This window comes from Homarus americanus, unplaced genomic scaffold, assembly GCF_018991925.1.
Source record: "Homarus americanus isolate GMGI-L3 unplaced genomic scaffold, GMGI_Hamer_2.0 scaffold55640, whole genome shotgun sequence".
NCBI lineage: Eukaryota > Metazoa > Arthropoda > Malacostraca > Decapoda > Nephropidae > Homarus > Homarus americanus.
The window spans coordinates 2958564-2972269 of record NW_024713650.1 but is presented as its reverse complement, the minus strand read 5'-3'; the positions used below and the strand labels follow the sequence as shown (position 1 = coordinate 2972269).

Here is a 13706-nt window from a genome sequence, read left to right as displayed (position 1 = left end):
GTAGTACACCCAGCTAGTATACCCAGCTAGTAGTATACCCAACTAGTATACCCAGATAGCCTCCTGGCATGAAACTGAAAGCGAAAGTGCTAGCGGTACCATATACCCTCCCCCTCCCTCCTCCCCACCCCCCCGAAACACCTGGTACCAGTACCTACCTGTACCGGTACTCCCTTGGGCCTGGTACCTCATACCCAGGATGTTTCTGATACTCTGTGGGTATCTGGGGGGTGTGGTGGGGTTTTTTATAGGGGGTAGTGGGGGTTGTGGGGTGTTTATTTACATCTGTGAGAGGGGGAGTACCCAGTAGGTGGTGGTGGTGGTGGTGGGAGGGGTACCAAGGGTGGGTACTAGAGTTTCCCGCCAATTTTTGTTTGTTTACATTTTGTGTATTCTGATTTTCCCGTCATTTTGGTTTGTTTTTGTCATACCCAATCGGATATTTCCCGCCCGTTTAATAATAATAATAATAATAATAATAATAATAATAATAATAATAATAATAGCATAATAATAATAATAATGATAATAATAATAATAATAATAATAATAATAATGATGATAATTTTGTTTACTCTTCTGAAGGTCTTTTCAATCTCTGTCCTTGTGATGTCTGTCTGTTTTTCCCTCTTTCCCTTCCTCCTTCCCTCTCCTTCACCTGATACAATAGAAAGCTCATTTTACCAAACAATCGGCACTTAAAGGCGTCAAGAACAAGGTAATAATAACTAACCACAGAAACTAGGCTCACGTTACAATAATGCCTAATTGGCACCTCGTCATCGCGACCTTTCCCACGCTGCCATCTGGTGGTTGAAATCCAAGTTATTGTTTTGGGTTTTTTTTTCTCATCCTAATATTTTGTCAGAATAGAGTTGATTTTCATTAGTTTATTTATTTAATAGTGTTGTTTTTGTAGTTTTTAATGGTTTAAATAAGGTTTGAGTTGTAATAGAACACCTGTAATTGGTAAGAGCAGGTGTTTTGATTTTAATTAATATAAAACACAGGTGACATGAACAAGGGTCTGAGTGTTTGATGAGGAGTGACCGTCTGGCTGAGGGTGTGGTAAGGTCAGGGTAGAAAGGGGTGGGTCACGGGAGTCAATGACATGACCTCTGACCTAGCATGAGGGTCACAGCTGTCATGGGAGTGAGGGAAGGAGGGAGGGGTCATGTCACAGCTGGTTACCATATTTGTTGTTCCTTTTTTTCATCTCTCTCTCTCTCTCTCTCTCTCTCCTGTATTACACATAACAAATTATATGATTATCACCTCCAGATAATCACCCAGAGATATAATTCCTTAATAATTGTAATAACTTTCTTAAATTAATCTCGCCTTCATTGATCAGCTGACGATGACGTAAACACGATGACGTCAACACAATGACGTAAACACAATGACGTAATCCGATGACGTAATCTATCTTGGCCCCCGCCCACCGTCACCCCAATAACCAATAGGTTGGAGGGGCTAGAGACGGGCTGCCAATCATCACTCGGCTACCCTACCATGGGGGCTAATGATTGGCTGTTGAGATTTAGGAGATGCCTGAGGAAGGTTTGGTTAGGTTAGGATCTTTGTTACTGTATTTACGGATAGATAGATAGATAGAGGGGGGGATAGAGAGAGAGAGAGAGAGAGGAGAAAGCAGAGTTCACCTTGACATCTGAAGAGCTGACCCCCACCTAACCTCTCACCTCTACCACCTGTTGAACCACCTGTTGTGTCGTCTGTTGAACCACCTGTTGTGTCGTCTGTTGAACCACCTGTTGTGTCGTCTGTTGAACCACCTGTTGTGTCGTCTATTGAACCACCTGTTGTGTCGTCTATTGAACCACCTGTTGTGTCGTCTGTTGAACCACCTGTTGTGTCGTCTGTTGAACCACCTGTTGTGTCGTCTATTGAACCACCTGTTGTGTCGTCTGTTGAACCACCTGTTGTGTCGTCTGTAAATTTATATGCGCGTTATTTTATGCGAGACAGACAGACAGACAGACAGACAGAGACAGACAGACAGAAACAATGGTTACGGGGTATAATGGGGTCAGCTGACAGATCTATGACGCATTCAGAGAAAAACATGACTCAAACATGTTAAAGAATCACGTGACACACACACACAGACACACACACACACACACACACACACACACACAGACACACACACACACAGACACACACACACACAACGGGTTGGGATTCTCAGAAATTCTTACGTTAAATTTTTTGTTTATTTATGTATGAAAACTTACTACAAACACATTGCTAAATAAATAATCATTGGCATTACCTGGAGACTAATATTAATAGATCTTTTACTTCATTATCACTTAAGAGAAAAATAATATTACGTATCTCAGATAAATTTAAACTTACTTGATAATTACTATAAAAACACGTAATTAATACTGGAAACTCGTGATGGCAACACTGAGAGCCAGGATAACGCCACAGGTGCCAGATACTCTGTTATATCGACGATTATTATCAACAATACTGTAGTGGGTTTTTTCTTTATATAAATTCTATGTCTTTGGAGGTTTTTCATATATATATACAATGTAGGCATATTTAACATTCAGACAGATTTTAGGCATTCAGATATACACATTTACACATTCAGATATACATTTTGCATTATTCAGATATAAGCATTTTAGACATTCAGATATACATTTACACATTCAGACATACATTTAGACATTCAGACATACATTTAGACATTCATATACATTTTAGACATTCAGATATACATTTTAGACATTCATACATACATTTAGACATTCAGCCATACATTTAGACATTCAGACATATTTGTACATTCAGATATACATTTAGACTTTTCAGATACATTTAGACATTCAGCCACACATTTATATTATCCAGACATACATTTTAGACATTCAGATATACATTTAGACATCTGTTTCATACATTTAGACATTCAGACATACATTTTAGACATTCAGATATACATTTAGGATCTCTTAGACATACATTTAGACATTCCAGCCATACACGTAGACATTCAGACATACATTTTAGACATTCAGATACATTTTAGAGCATTCTGGGAAACACATTCAGACATACAGGAGGTCGTCGTTCCGGAAGTAGAGAAGGGGGGGGGGGAGGTGCCAGTTGAGATTTAACGACCATAAATTATATTTTCGTTTCTGTCATCCGCCCCTATAACTCTACTACCCTCACCTCCTGCTTCTGTCTACTGTCTACCGTATATACTTCTTCTGTCTACTTTTGTCTACCTTGTTTGTACTTGTATCTATTTCTGTCTACTGTCTACCGTATATACTTCTTCTGTTTACTCTTGTCTACCTTGTTTGTACTTGTATCTATTTCTGTCTACTGTCTGTTTTATTTGTTTGCATTATTCTACTTTTATCTCTGTCTTATTTAGCTAATTTATGTATTTCCTACTTTATCTACCCCTTCCTTTCCCTCTTCCTCTTCTCCACGCCCTCTCTTCATTCTTCCCTTCCACCCTTCCTCTCCACCTGTCCTCTCGACCCCCCCTCCCTTCAGTCTTTCCCTCCCTCCCTCCCTCCCTCCACTCCTTCCCTTCCCTCCCCCTCCCTCCCCCTCTGACATTACCTGTACGGGGTGTCACTGTGGTAATGAGAATCACCTGTGACTTTCATTTTCAGGTATGCCGTAATTGGGGAGCCTACCTATGCCGCTGTAGCGAGGAGAGAGAGAGAGAGAGAGAGAGAGAGAGAGAGAGAGAGAGAGAGAGAGACCATTGAATTCTATACTTGGCGAGGTCTGTGTTGGCTATGTTTTAAACTGCTGTAAGTCATTATTGATAGAAAAGCCATTTAGTTTCATTTTACACCACAAATCCCTTAAATTACTCTAAACAAAATCTCCCCCAAAAATCCATCCCACACCCAAAAAAATCCTCATATAGGTGTCTAAAATAACCAAACCACCTGGGAAAAGAAATAATCCAACAAAAGACGATTTAAGATTCCCTCCTGATAGAGATTCCAATTCCTTTTTATATTGGTTGTGATTCTCTTCGTCCTACTGGTGCTAATGGAAGTCGATCCCCCCCCCCGCACAAGAAGGTAGCTCGGGTATAGATGCCTGAACTGATACTCGTTTAATGGCGGGGGGGGGGGGATGTTTTGGTTCGGTTACTTATACTAGTGGAGGATCGAAGCGTCTTTTTAACAGGATTATGTGAGGCTTTTTATCGTAGGTGGGTGGGTGGTTGGAAGGGTAGGTGGGATAATGTCTTCCTCTTGTCTCCAGAGGCTGATCTCAGAAGGTCAAGAGTTCACGAAAGAAGAGGAGATATGTGTGTGTGTGTGTGTGTGTGTGTGTGTGTGTGTGTGTTTCTTTGCCGTAAACAAATAAATTGTACCGGGAATTTCACCCCACCACACTCATCATTCTGTCACTTTATGTAACTTGCTGACAAAACCCATGACCCTTCAGGCTTTTATGCCCTTTATGCTTGAATCATAAAGGCAAGCATGAACTCTGCATGCTTCCCAGATGGGCACTGTAAACGCTTCTGCGCTTCACCTTGCACAGGATGTAAGGGGGTGCCCCATAAACTAGCCCCCTAGGGGGCAATCTAAAAAATCTCTCTCTCATTCAGATTTATGTTAAGAGTTAGTATGTGTGTGTGTGTGTGTGTTCAACCCCAGAGGCGTTGGCTGTGGAGTGCTATGGCCACACTTAACAGGTGTGGCAATACTAAAACAGGTTTGGCAATACTTAACAGGTGTGGCAATACTTAAACAGGTGTGGTTACTTTTAATTACTGTACCCATTGAAAGGTGAGGGTAGAAGGGGGTTATGAGAGGCAATATTTGGGTACAGATAGAGTACAGAAGTGTGTGAATTATGTATCATACTCCGTTACATACATACATACATACATACACAACACAAAAATAGGTTATATTATCATCATTAATGTTTATGATATTTCTGTGAGTCATACTTAGTGTGAGAGTGAGGGAAGCCTGGTTTGATGACGTCACTATTTGTTTACATGCATTCGACCAATCACAGTGGTGGTGGGCGGGGCGAAACAGCTGATATTTCAATGGCACTTTCTCTTACGTGTTTACCAATACAACTTGACACTTGTAATTTTTTCAAGATGTTGTATATTGAAGAAACATTGACCATTGTGTATTTTGAATAATAAATTTCTGTGTATTTTATTTTATTTCTTGTTTATATAGCGGTCTTGTCCTCTCTCTCTCTCTCTCTCTCTCTCTCTCTCTCTCTCTCTCTCTCTCTCTCTCTCTCTCGCCTTCACACACACGTGATAAAATGCGTGTTAAGGGTGCTAAAAATAGAGAAGGAATGCCTAGGGACCTCACCCACTATTTCCCCCTTTAAACCTTCCCTTGTTCTCTTAGGGTGAGAGAGAGGGGGATGAGAGAGAGAGAGAGAGAGAGAGAGAGAGAGAGAGAGAGAGAGAGAGAGATTGTCTTAATGAGATGTGTAGAAAGAGAAAAGGAAATTTTCTCTCTCTCTCCGGTTGGGCGATACTGGAGGCGACTAAAGATGTGGAAGAGGGCGTAGTGCTTTAACTCCCTGACCCCGACCCTCCTTACCATAGACTCCTGACCCCTGACCTCCCTACCATAGGATCTTCTGACCTCCCGACCTCCCTTACCATGATTCCTGACCTTCCCTTACCCTTTTGACTCCCCGATCTAGTGTTCTGACCCTGACCCTCTCATTATAGGATTCTTGACCCCGACCCTCCCTTACCATGTGATTCCTGACCTTCCCTTACCCTTTGACCCCTGATCTAGTAGCCTCTGACCCTGACCCTCCTTACTATATGACCCCTGACCCCCTCCCACCCTTATCATGTGACCCCTGACTCAAGAACCTCCCTTACTATATGACCCCTGACCCCCGACCCACCCTTATCATGTGACCCCTGACCCTGGCCCCCGGATCCACTGACCTAGATCATCATTACCCTGACCCAGCTTGACCTGATCAACAGTGTGGTCATCTGTTTTGTGGCCAATTAGAAGTCTCCATTGCGATGTCACATTTATTCCAGCCTATCACAGTTTTCTTACAATGACGTCATCATTCCTTTGGGTAATCGGAGGCCTTCACCATGACGTCACGTTATTCCAGCCAATCACCATCCGTCATTGTATCATTCTTCTCATTGCCCTAACAGAAGCGTTCACTATGACGTCACCTTAGTAAAAGCCATTCGAAGCCCTTGACTATGACGTCACTCCCTTGAAGCCAATCAGAGGCCTTCATTTTGACGTCATCTCTATTGTAGCTAATCATAGGGCTTCAATATGGCGGTGAACAGTGGTAGACAGGTAGGGTGAGAGGTAGACAGGTAGGGTGAGAGGTAGACAGGTAGGGTGAGAGGTAGACAGGTAAGGTGAGAGGTAGACAGGTAGGGTGAGAGGTAGACAGGTAGGGTGCCAGATGTACAAGTGTGTGCCCTTCACCCTTCAACTAATAGCACCCTTGAGCAAGCACCAACAACCAATCAGGAACGTTTGAACACCGACCAATCACATGTCATTTCTCTCTTAATTGCCGTAATTACTCTACTGAACTCAGATCACATGAAGATTAGACACCCCCAACTTATTTAACGTAACCCTAACCTAACCTAAACTAGCGCTAACGTAAACCTAACCTAACCTAACCAAACGCTAACGTAAAACCTAACCTAACCCCTAGATATAGAGCTAAGGTGTTTAATCATCAGGTGAGTGAAATAAGCAGGTATGATGATGCCCAGGAGAGAGAGAGAGAGAGAGAGAGAGGGGGTGGGGGTTGGGGGGTGGGGGTTTTTAATCCTCACGTGACCCCTAAACACCTAACACTGGGTCAATTACACCATCACCTCACACCATCATCTGTGTTCTTAAGTCATTAGGTGATAATTTCATGGCTGCTTTGTTTACCTTAATGACACCTGAAGGTCACCTGTGAACTGTTTACCTGGAGAGAACCGGTTTATGTCTCTTGATGTATACATGTGTGTATATTGTACTCGTGTATATGTGTATGTATAATGTACTCGTATGTATCACTTGATGTATATATGTGTGTATAATATGTATATACTGTAGTATTCGTGTAGGGTATGTATGGATTAGGTACAGTTTGTGACAGTTTAGTTGGATTCTGTTGTAAGAATGACTGTAGACTGTTACATTAGACTGTTGTAAGAATGACTGTAGACTGTTACATTAGACTGTTACATTAGACTGTTGTAAGAATGACTGTAGACTGTTACATTAGACTGTTGTAAGAATGACTGTAGACTGTCTGAGTGGAGTCACCTTGTGTGTGTAGTTAACTGGTGACTTTGTATGCATTAGACTGTTCTGAAGTGTTGTGTTTACTTATGCATGTTACTGATTCACCTTTTCTGCTGTGTGTGTGCGTATGTATGTATGTATGTATGTATGTGTATGTATGTATGTATGTATATAAAGAAGACGTTTACTTTTTAACGTATTGTAAGTGTGTGTGTATGTATGTATGTATGTATGTATGTATGTAATTCTAAGTGACGTCATGAAACCGGAAGTAGTCATCATCTTGTAAATCAGTCCAGATTCGAGGTAATTGTCACTTGTGTTTTGTTAATGATTGTAAATGACTTTAATTAATTATTTAAGTACCTCAAGGTTAGGTTAGGTTCTTCTGCTTCTTGTTCTTGTTCTTCTTGTTCTTCTTGTTCTTGTTGTTCTTGTTCTTGTTGTTCTTGTTCTTGTTGTTCTTCTTCTTCTGCTTGTTCTTCTTCTTCTTGTTCTTGTGTTGTTGTTGTTGTTGTTTTCTTCCTTCTCTCCCACCACAAGGAGAACCTCTCAACAACCTCCTTCCTTCTCTCACTCCTCTCCTACATCTCTCCTCTCTCCCTCCCCCTCCCTTCACCCCTTACCCTGCATCTCTCTCCCTCCCCTCCCCTTCACTCTTACCCTGCATCTCTCCTCTCTCCCTCCCCTCCCTTCACCTTACCCTGCATCTCCTCCCTCCTCCCCTCCCTACCTCCCTCAACAACACCCCGAACACCCCCCCTCCCCACTAAAGCCCTCTCCCCTCCTCCTCCTCCTCCATCAGCAACTCTCCCTCACCTTCCCCCCCCCCCTCCTCCTCCCCCTCGTTCCTCCCATAGCCAACACGTCAAAGCAGGGAAGACCTTGGAGAATTATACCTCTATGTAAATTGCAATTCGCCTCACCTTTTGCCTCCGCCTTCTCCTCCGCCCCCAGTTGGCGATCACCCCTTACACTATTCGCCAGTCCCCCCACACCCCCATCACCCCCACCATTTTGGCGTTTCTATGGACTCTGTTGTTTTGATCATCTTGCAACGTTAGAAGGATGTTGCAACCATATGTCAGTGTTCCTAAAGGGATGTTGCTTTCTCTTGCAATATATGGGAGGATATTGCAAGTTATTTTGGTGGTATGTGGCGGGTCTCTCTCTCTCTCTCTCTCTCTCTCCAACATGCCAATATTTTACGTACATGTGTGTGTGTGTGTGTGTGTGTGTGTGTATGTGTGCTCGTTAGCTATACGGTGGTGGTAATGGTTTGGTAATTATGGTAACGTGTGAGTATTCTACCTGTTGTTATGGGTCACACACACACACACACACACACACACACATGTACGAAAAATACAGGCATGTCATTTTCATGCAAGAGAGAAACAGAGAAGGACAGACAGACAGACAGAGAGAGAAAGAGGGCAAGGAACAGACAGGAACAGACAGACAGACAGACAGAGAGAGTATCATTGTTTTCCTTGTCAACATTCAGAGAGGTAAGCAGCCTCCTCATTGGCTGAGACAGAAGCGCTCTATTTTGACAGTGTTGCCTGAGGTGTGATAACAGAGGTTCAGTCTATCTGTTGACACACGTATCTTTTATGTGTGTGTGTGTGTGTGTGTGTGTGTGTGCGTGCGTGTGTGTGTGTGTGTGCGTGCGTGCGTGTGTGTGTGTGTGTGTGTGTGTGTGTGTGTGTGTGTGTGTGTGTGTGTGTGTGTGTGTGTGTGTCTGTGTGTGTGTGTGTGTGTGTGTGTAGGTTATGTATGCACGTGTGTGGGTTTTATACTAACATGATCAATCTATGTACGTATAATTCCATGTACGTAAAAAATAAATACATGAATACGTTTACTGACAAATTAATCCATATTTAATTAAGATCAAAATATTAATTATCTATAAGTCTTTTTCTATCTGGTCAAGGTAGAGTCTCAGTAACATTCCGACGCCATTTTGGATTTTAAAGGTTTGTTTAGGTCTTAATTTACGAACTTTTGGGGGGATTTGGATAGTTAGGCCCCAGTAGTATTAGTAGACCCCAGTCCTAATAGGCCCCCCTCAGTCCTAATAGACCCCAGTTCTAGTACTTAGCTCTGTTAGGTTAGATTAGGTTAGGTTAGGTTAGGTTAGGTTAGGTTAAAGTGAGACGAGTTACAGGAGAGAGGGGGGCTAATCTTCATGTGATCCCAGGGCATTTTCGGTCCGACTTTGGTCTTTAGTTTCTGGTCTGTTGTGGTCTGCGTGGAGACTGACTTGACCTTCGCACGTGCCAGGCCGATTTGCGTACTCGTGCGCATGCGTCGTGAGCCATAGCAATGCGTCGTAGGGTACGTACTTGACGTAAGGTGGTGGTGGTGGGAGGAGGAGGAGGAAGAGGAGAAGGAGGAAGAGGAGAAAGGAGGAAGAGGAAGAAGTGTGTCAGGTGGTGTCTCTAGAGGCAAGGAATTACAAGGTGTTGCTGTAGGTTAGATGGTGAATATTAATACTCTCTCTCTCTCTCTCTCTCTCTCTCTCTCTCTGTCATCAGGAGAGAGAGTTTTTATAGTATTTACGTGGAATGATATATAACAATTTATTATTAATATTTGGTTTATCTGCTTACAAAATGTAGGTACGAATGTGTGTGTGTGTGTGTGTGTGTGTGTGTGTGTGTGTGTGTGATACTATAATTATGTTACCTTCATCACACCTCCCTCTCACCACTCTCCCCTCTCACCCTCTCCCTCTCACCACTCTCCCCTCTCACCACTCCCTCTCTCTCCCTCAGGTTACATCAGAGACCGTGGCCTCCTCTCCCGGTCTCCCTCCCCAGAGGACCTCTTGTGAGAGCTTGTCGAGTCTCCTCCAGGACTTCATCGCCGTGTCGGATCAGTTGGCCTCAAGAAGACCACATCGCCAAGACCAAAAAAGGCCTTTGTGTAGCCTCTAGAGACTCAGGTGGCTCTCCCAGGGAGGTCAAGGGTGAGGTCACTGAGGTCGGCCTCGAGTCGGGCAGGTCCTCAAGAGAGAGGACCTTCCAGAGTGAGGATGGAGGCCACTTAGCCGCGAGGACCCGCTCTGCGGCCACACCCCTCAACTCCGACTCAAACACCGCCGCAGATCTACACAGACGCGTCCCTAAGGCTACAGTCTCACACACACGGCACCCAGAGACACACAGAGGCGTCACAGAAGTAACAAATATACACAGACGTGTCCCACAAGCCAAAGACTCACACACACGCCTCCCAAAGGCAACAGACGCCAACAGACGTGCCCATCCCGGCGAGACAGACACAAGAGACGGTCGACTTCCGAATTTCCACCCCGGCGGCAGAAAATTCAGACTCCTTCGTCGACTCCAGCGGCAGGATTCGACCGAAAGCAGGTTGTCGAGTGTGTCTGAGGAGTCCTTCAGCAGTGGCTCAGCAGGCAGCAGACGAGCAGCGTCTTCAGCAGGGATTGGCTCAACAGGCAGCAGAGTGACGTCTCACTTGCCTCGTCGGAGCAGTCGTTCGCCTCCTCTGTCTCCAGCCGCTGGTCATCGGCTCTACAGCGACTCGCCCAAAAGAAAGGTCAGTCAGGCCAAGTCAGGTCAGGTCGAGACATGTTTGGTCAGGATCATTGTAGATTAGGAGAGGTTATATTAAGGCACTGGGCGATTACTAGAGAATATCAAACTCTCTCTCTCTCTCTCTCTCTCTCTCTCTCTCTCTCTCTCATTTGTATCACTAAACCCAAATTAACTCTTCGTATTTAACGCTCATTATCATCATTATTCTTTTATATACAATTAAAGTTGCCAAAGTTTATAATGACGATGGGAAAGTAGTCTTAGTTTGACCTTGTTATATATTACGAGGTAGATGAGATATTCAAGGTATCAAGGTCGCTATTGGTCGATTTACAGCGGGGGAGGGGCACAGATCAACCAATCATGGAACGATTTGTATTATGGGAAAAAATTGTCCAATCAGATTCAAGTATATACAAATACCTTCTCTTCTCCTTCCTTCCTTCCTCCTTCTCATCGACTCCCCCCCCCTCCTTCCTCCCCTCCCACCCTCCCTCCCTCCCCTCCCTCCCTCCTTCCCTCCTTCCTAGTTAGTCACGGAATCCTCCTCTTGTTAACAGCTTGTGTCAAATTGGGCAAGGCCGCGCGAACCATCAATTTCTACCAACTAGTCAATTGTTTTGCAAATTGACTGAATTGAGGGAGGCAATCTGCGTGAGAGAGTTCCTGCACGACACAGCCTCTCTCTCTCTCTCTCTCTCTCTCTCTCTCTCCTTAAATTAAGACTTTTCCCTAAATTTTAAGGATTTATGAACTCTTTTTTTTGTACTTTGGAATGATGATGATATGCTGTTGGTGATGATGATGATGATGGTCATTATCATCATCACCATTACCACCACCCTCAACCCTCCCCACATCATCACCACTATCTCCCAACAACACCACCACCCCCAACCCACCACCACCACCACCACCAACACCACCACCCCCCAACCACCACCACCACTACCACCAATACCACCAACCACCACCAACCACCACCACCGAAAAAACACCAAAAGCGGCAAAACAGACAATAATAACAGACCAACAATCGATTGCTACCTCACGCGCACACATCCATCGGCCATAATCACCTCGAGGTCTTCAACAAGCTTCCAGTCAGCGGTACGAGGTGTCTTATTTAACGTCTGTTTTCTTCATTTCTTGTTTTACTTTTTATAATCCCTTTGAGAATCTATCTTTGCGTCTTATGTGAGTCATCTTTGCGTCTTATGTGAGTCATCTTTGCGTCTTATGTGAGTCATCTTTGCGTCTTATGTGAGTCAACTTTGCGTCTTATGTGAGTTAGCTTTGCGTCTTATGTGAGTCAGCTTTGCGTGTTATGTGAGTCAGCTTTGCGTCTTATGTGAGTCATCTTTGCGTCTTATGTGAGTCAGCTTTGCGTCTTATGTGAGTCAGTTAGATATGTTTTCTTATTGTAAGTTAAGGGGAATTTGTAACTTAAGATTTTGTGAATCCATCTTTGAGTCTTTAATTATGTGAGTCTCAGGTTAGTTGGTGTAGGAAGTGAGATATAAGACTCATTGAGATAGAAGACTCAGTGAGACATAAGACTCAGTGAGACATAAGACTCAGTGAGACATAAGACTCACTGTAATATAAGACTCTGAGAATTTCAACGCCTCGTCAAGGAATTATCAAAGAAATTATCTCAACTATTTACCCTCACGGAGCCTTCCAGTCAGACTCCAGTATCACAAATATATACTCTTCTACCTCCTTCCCTCCTTCCTTCCTCCTTCCTCCCTCCTTCCTCCTCCGCCCTCCTTCCTTCCCCCATTCCCTCCTTTGTTAAAATCCTCCCTAAAAATGCCTAAGCCCCCAATGCCTCAAAAGCGACCCCAAATGACCCCCAATGCTCCAAAATGCCTAAATGCGACAAAATTAATCCTAAAATACCCCCAATGCCCTAAAGTGACCCCAAGGCACCCAAAATTCCATGAGGTTGGACAGGAAAATAAAACAAAATAATTGTTTTGTTTTTGCTCTTTGGTTTTGTCAAGCTCGAACTTGATAATTGTAAGATTTTTTTTTTCTTCACGATAATAAATTCTCTCTCCCTATTCTCTCTCTCCCTACTGGAGTCCCTTACCCTTCGGAACCTATCCACATACCTCCTGCACCGGCCTCCTCCACCGCCTCCCTCAGCTGGCAGTGGTCCACGAGCACCCAGAGGACTTAGTCACCGCCCTTAACTGCCCCTCCCACGTCTCTACACTCACCGAAGAAGAAGAAACTAGAGCATCACGCCTGGGTCCAAGACTTCCTGCAGCTAGACGGTGTTGGGGTCCTCTTCGACTCATTGGCTGGCCTGAGTGAACGAGGCTACACTACCTTCTCCGACGCTTATCTTCAGGTGAGTCTTGTTTACCTGTTGTCTGCTTCTGTTTATCTTCTACCTGTTGTCTGCCCTATTTTATCTCTTCTTCTGTTTATGTATTCCTTTGTTTATCCTTGTTTACCTTTATGAGAGGAGTTGATTATTGATTGTTTTGTTTCATTTGTTTATCTATATAAGATTAAGTGATTACCTATGTTTACCTCCCACCACATCACCACACACCACTACCACACTATCACACACCACACACCACTACATACACACCACACCACACACCACTATCCCACACCACACACCACCACACACACACACACACACACACCACTACACACACCACACACACCCACACCACCACACACACACACACCACCACCACACACACCCTACACACCACCACCATCACCACACCACCACCATCACCACACACCATCATCACTACCCCATGTCCGTGTTCTTCTGCCCTGGTGTGAGTGCGTGTCC

General features: G+C 44.0%; 1 protein-coding gene across 1 annotated transcript in view; it reads left to right on the top strand.

Annotated features, from left to right (window-relative positions):
- Positions 1-13090, top strand: part of LOC121874423 — a 95230-nt gene extending 82140 nt beyond the window's left edge. The window contains exons 3-4 of the mRNA XM_042378554.1: positions 10094-10880; positions 12967-13090. Of these exons, the coding sequence (XP_042234488.1) occupies positions 10094-10880; positions 12967-13080 (901 nt within the window). The 3' untranslated portion in view covers positions 13081-13090. The remainder of the gene's footprint in view (positions 1-10093; positions 10881-12966) is intronic.
- Positions 13091-13706: the final 616 nt, after the last annotated feature.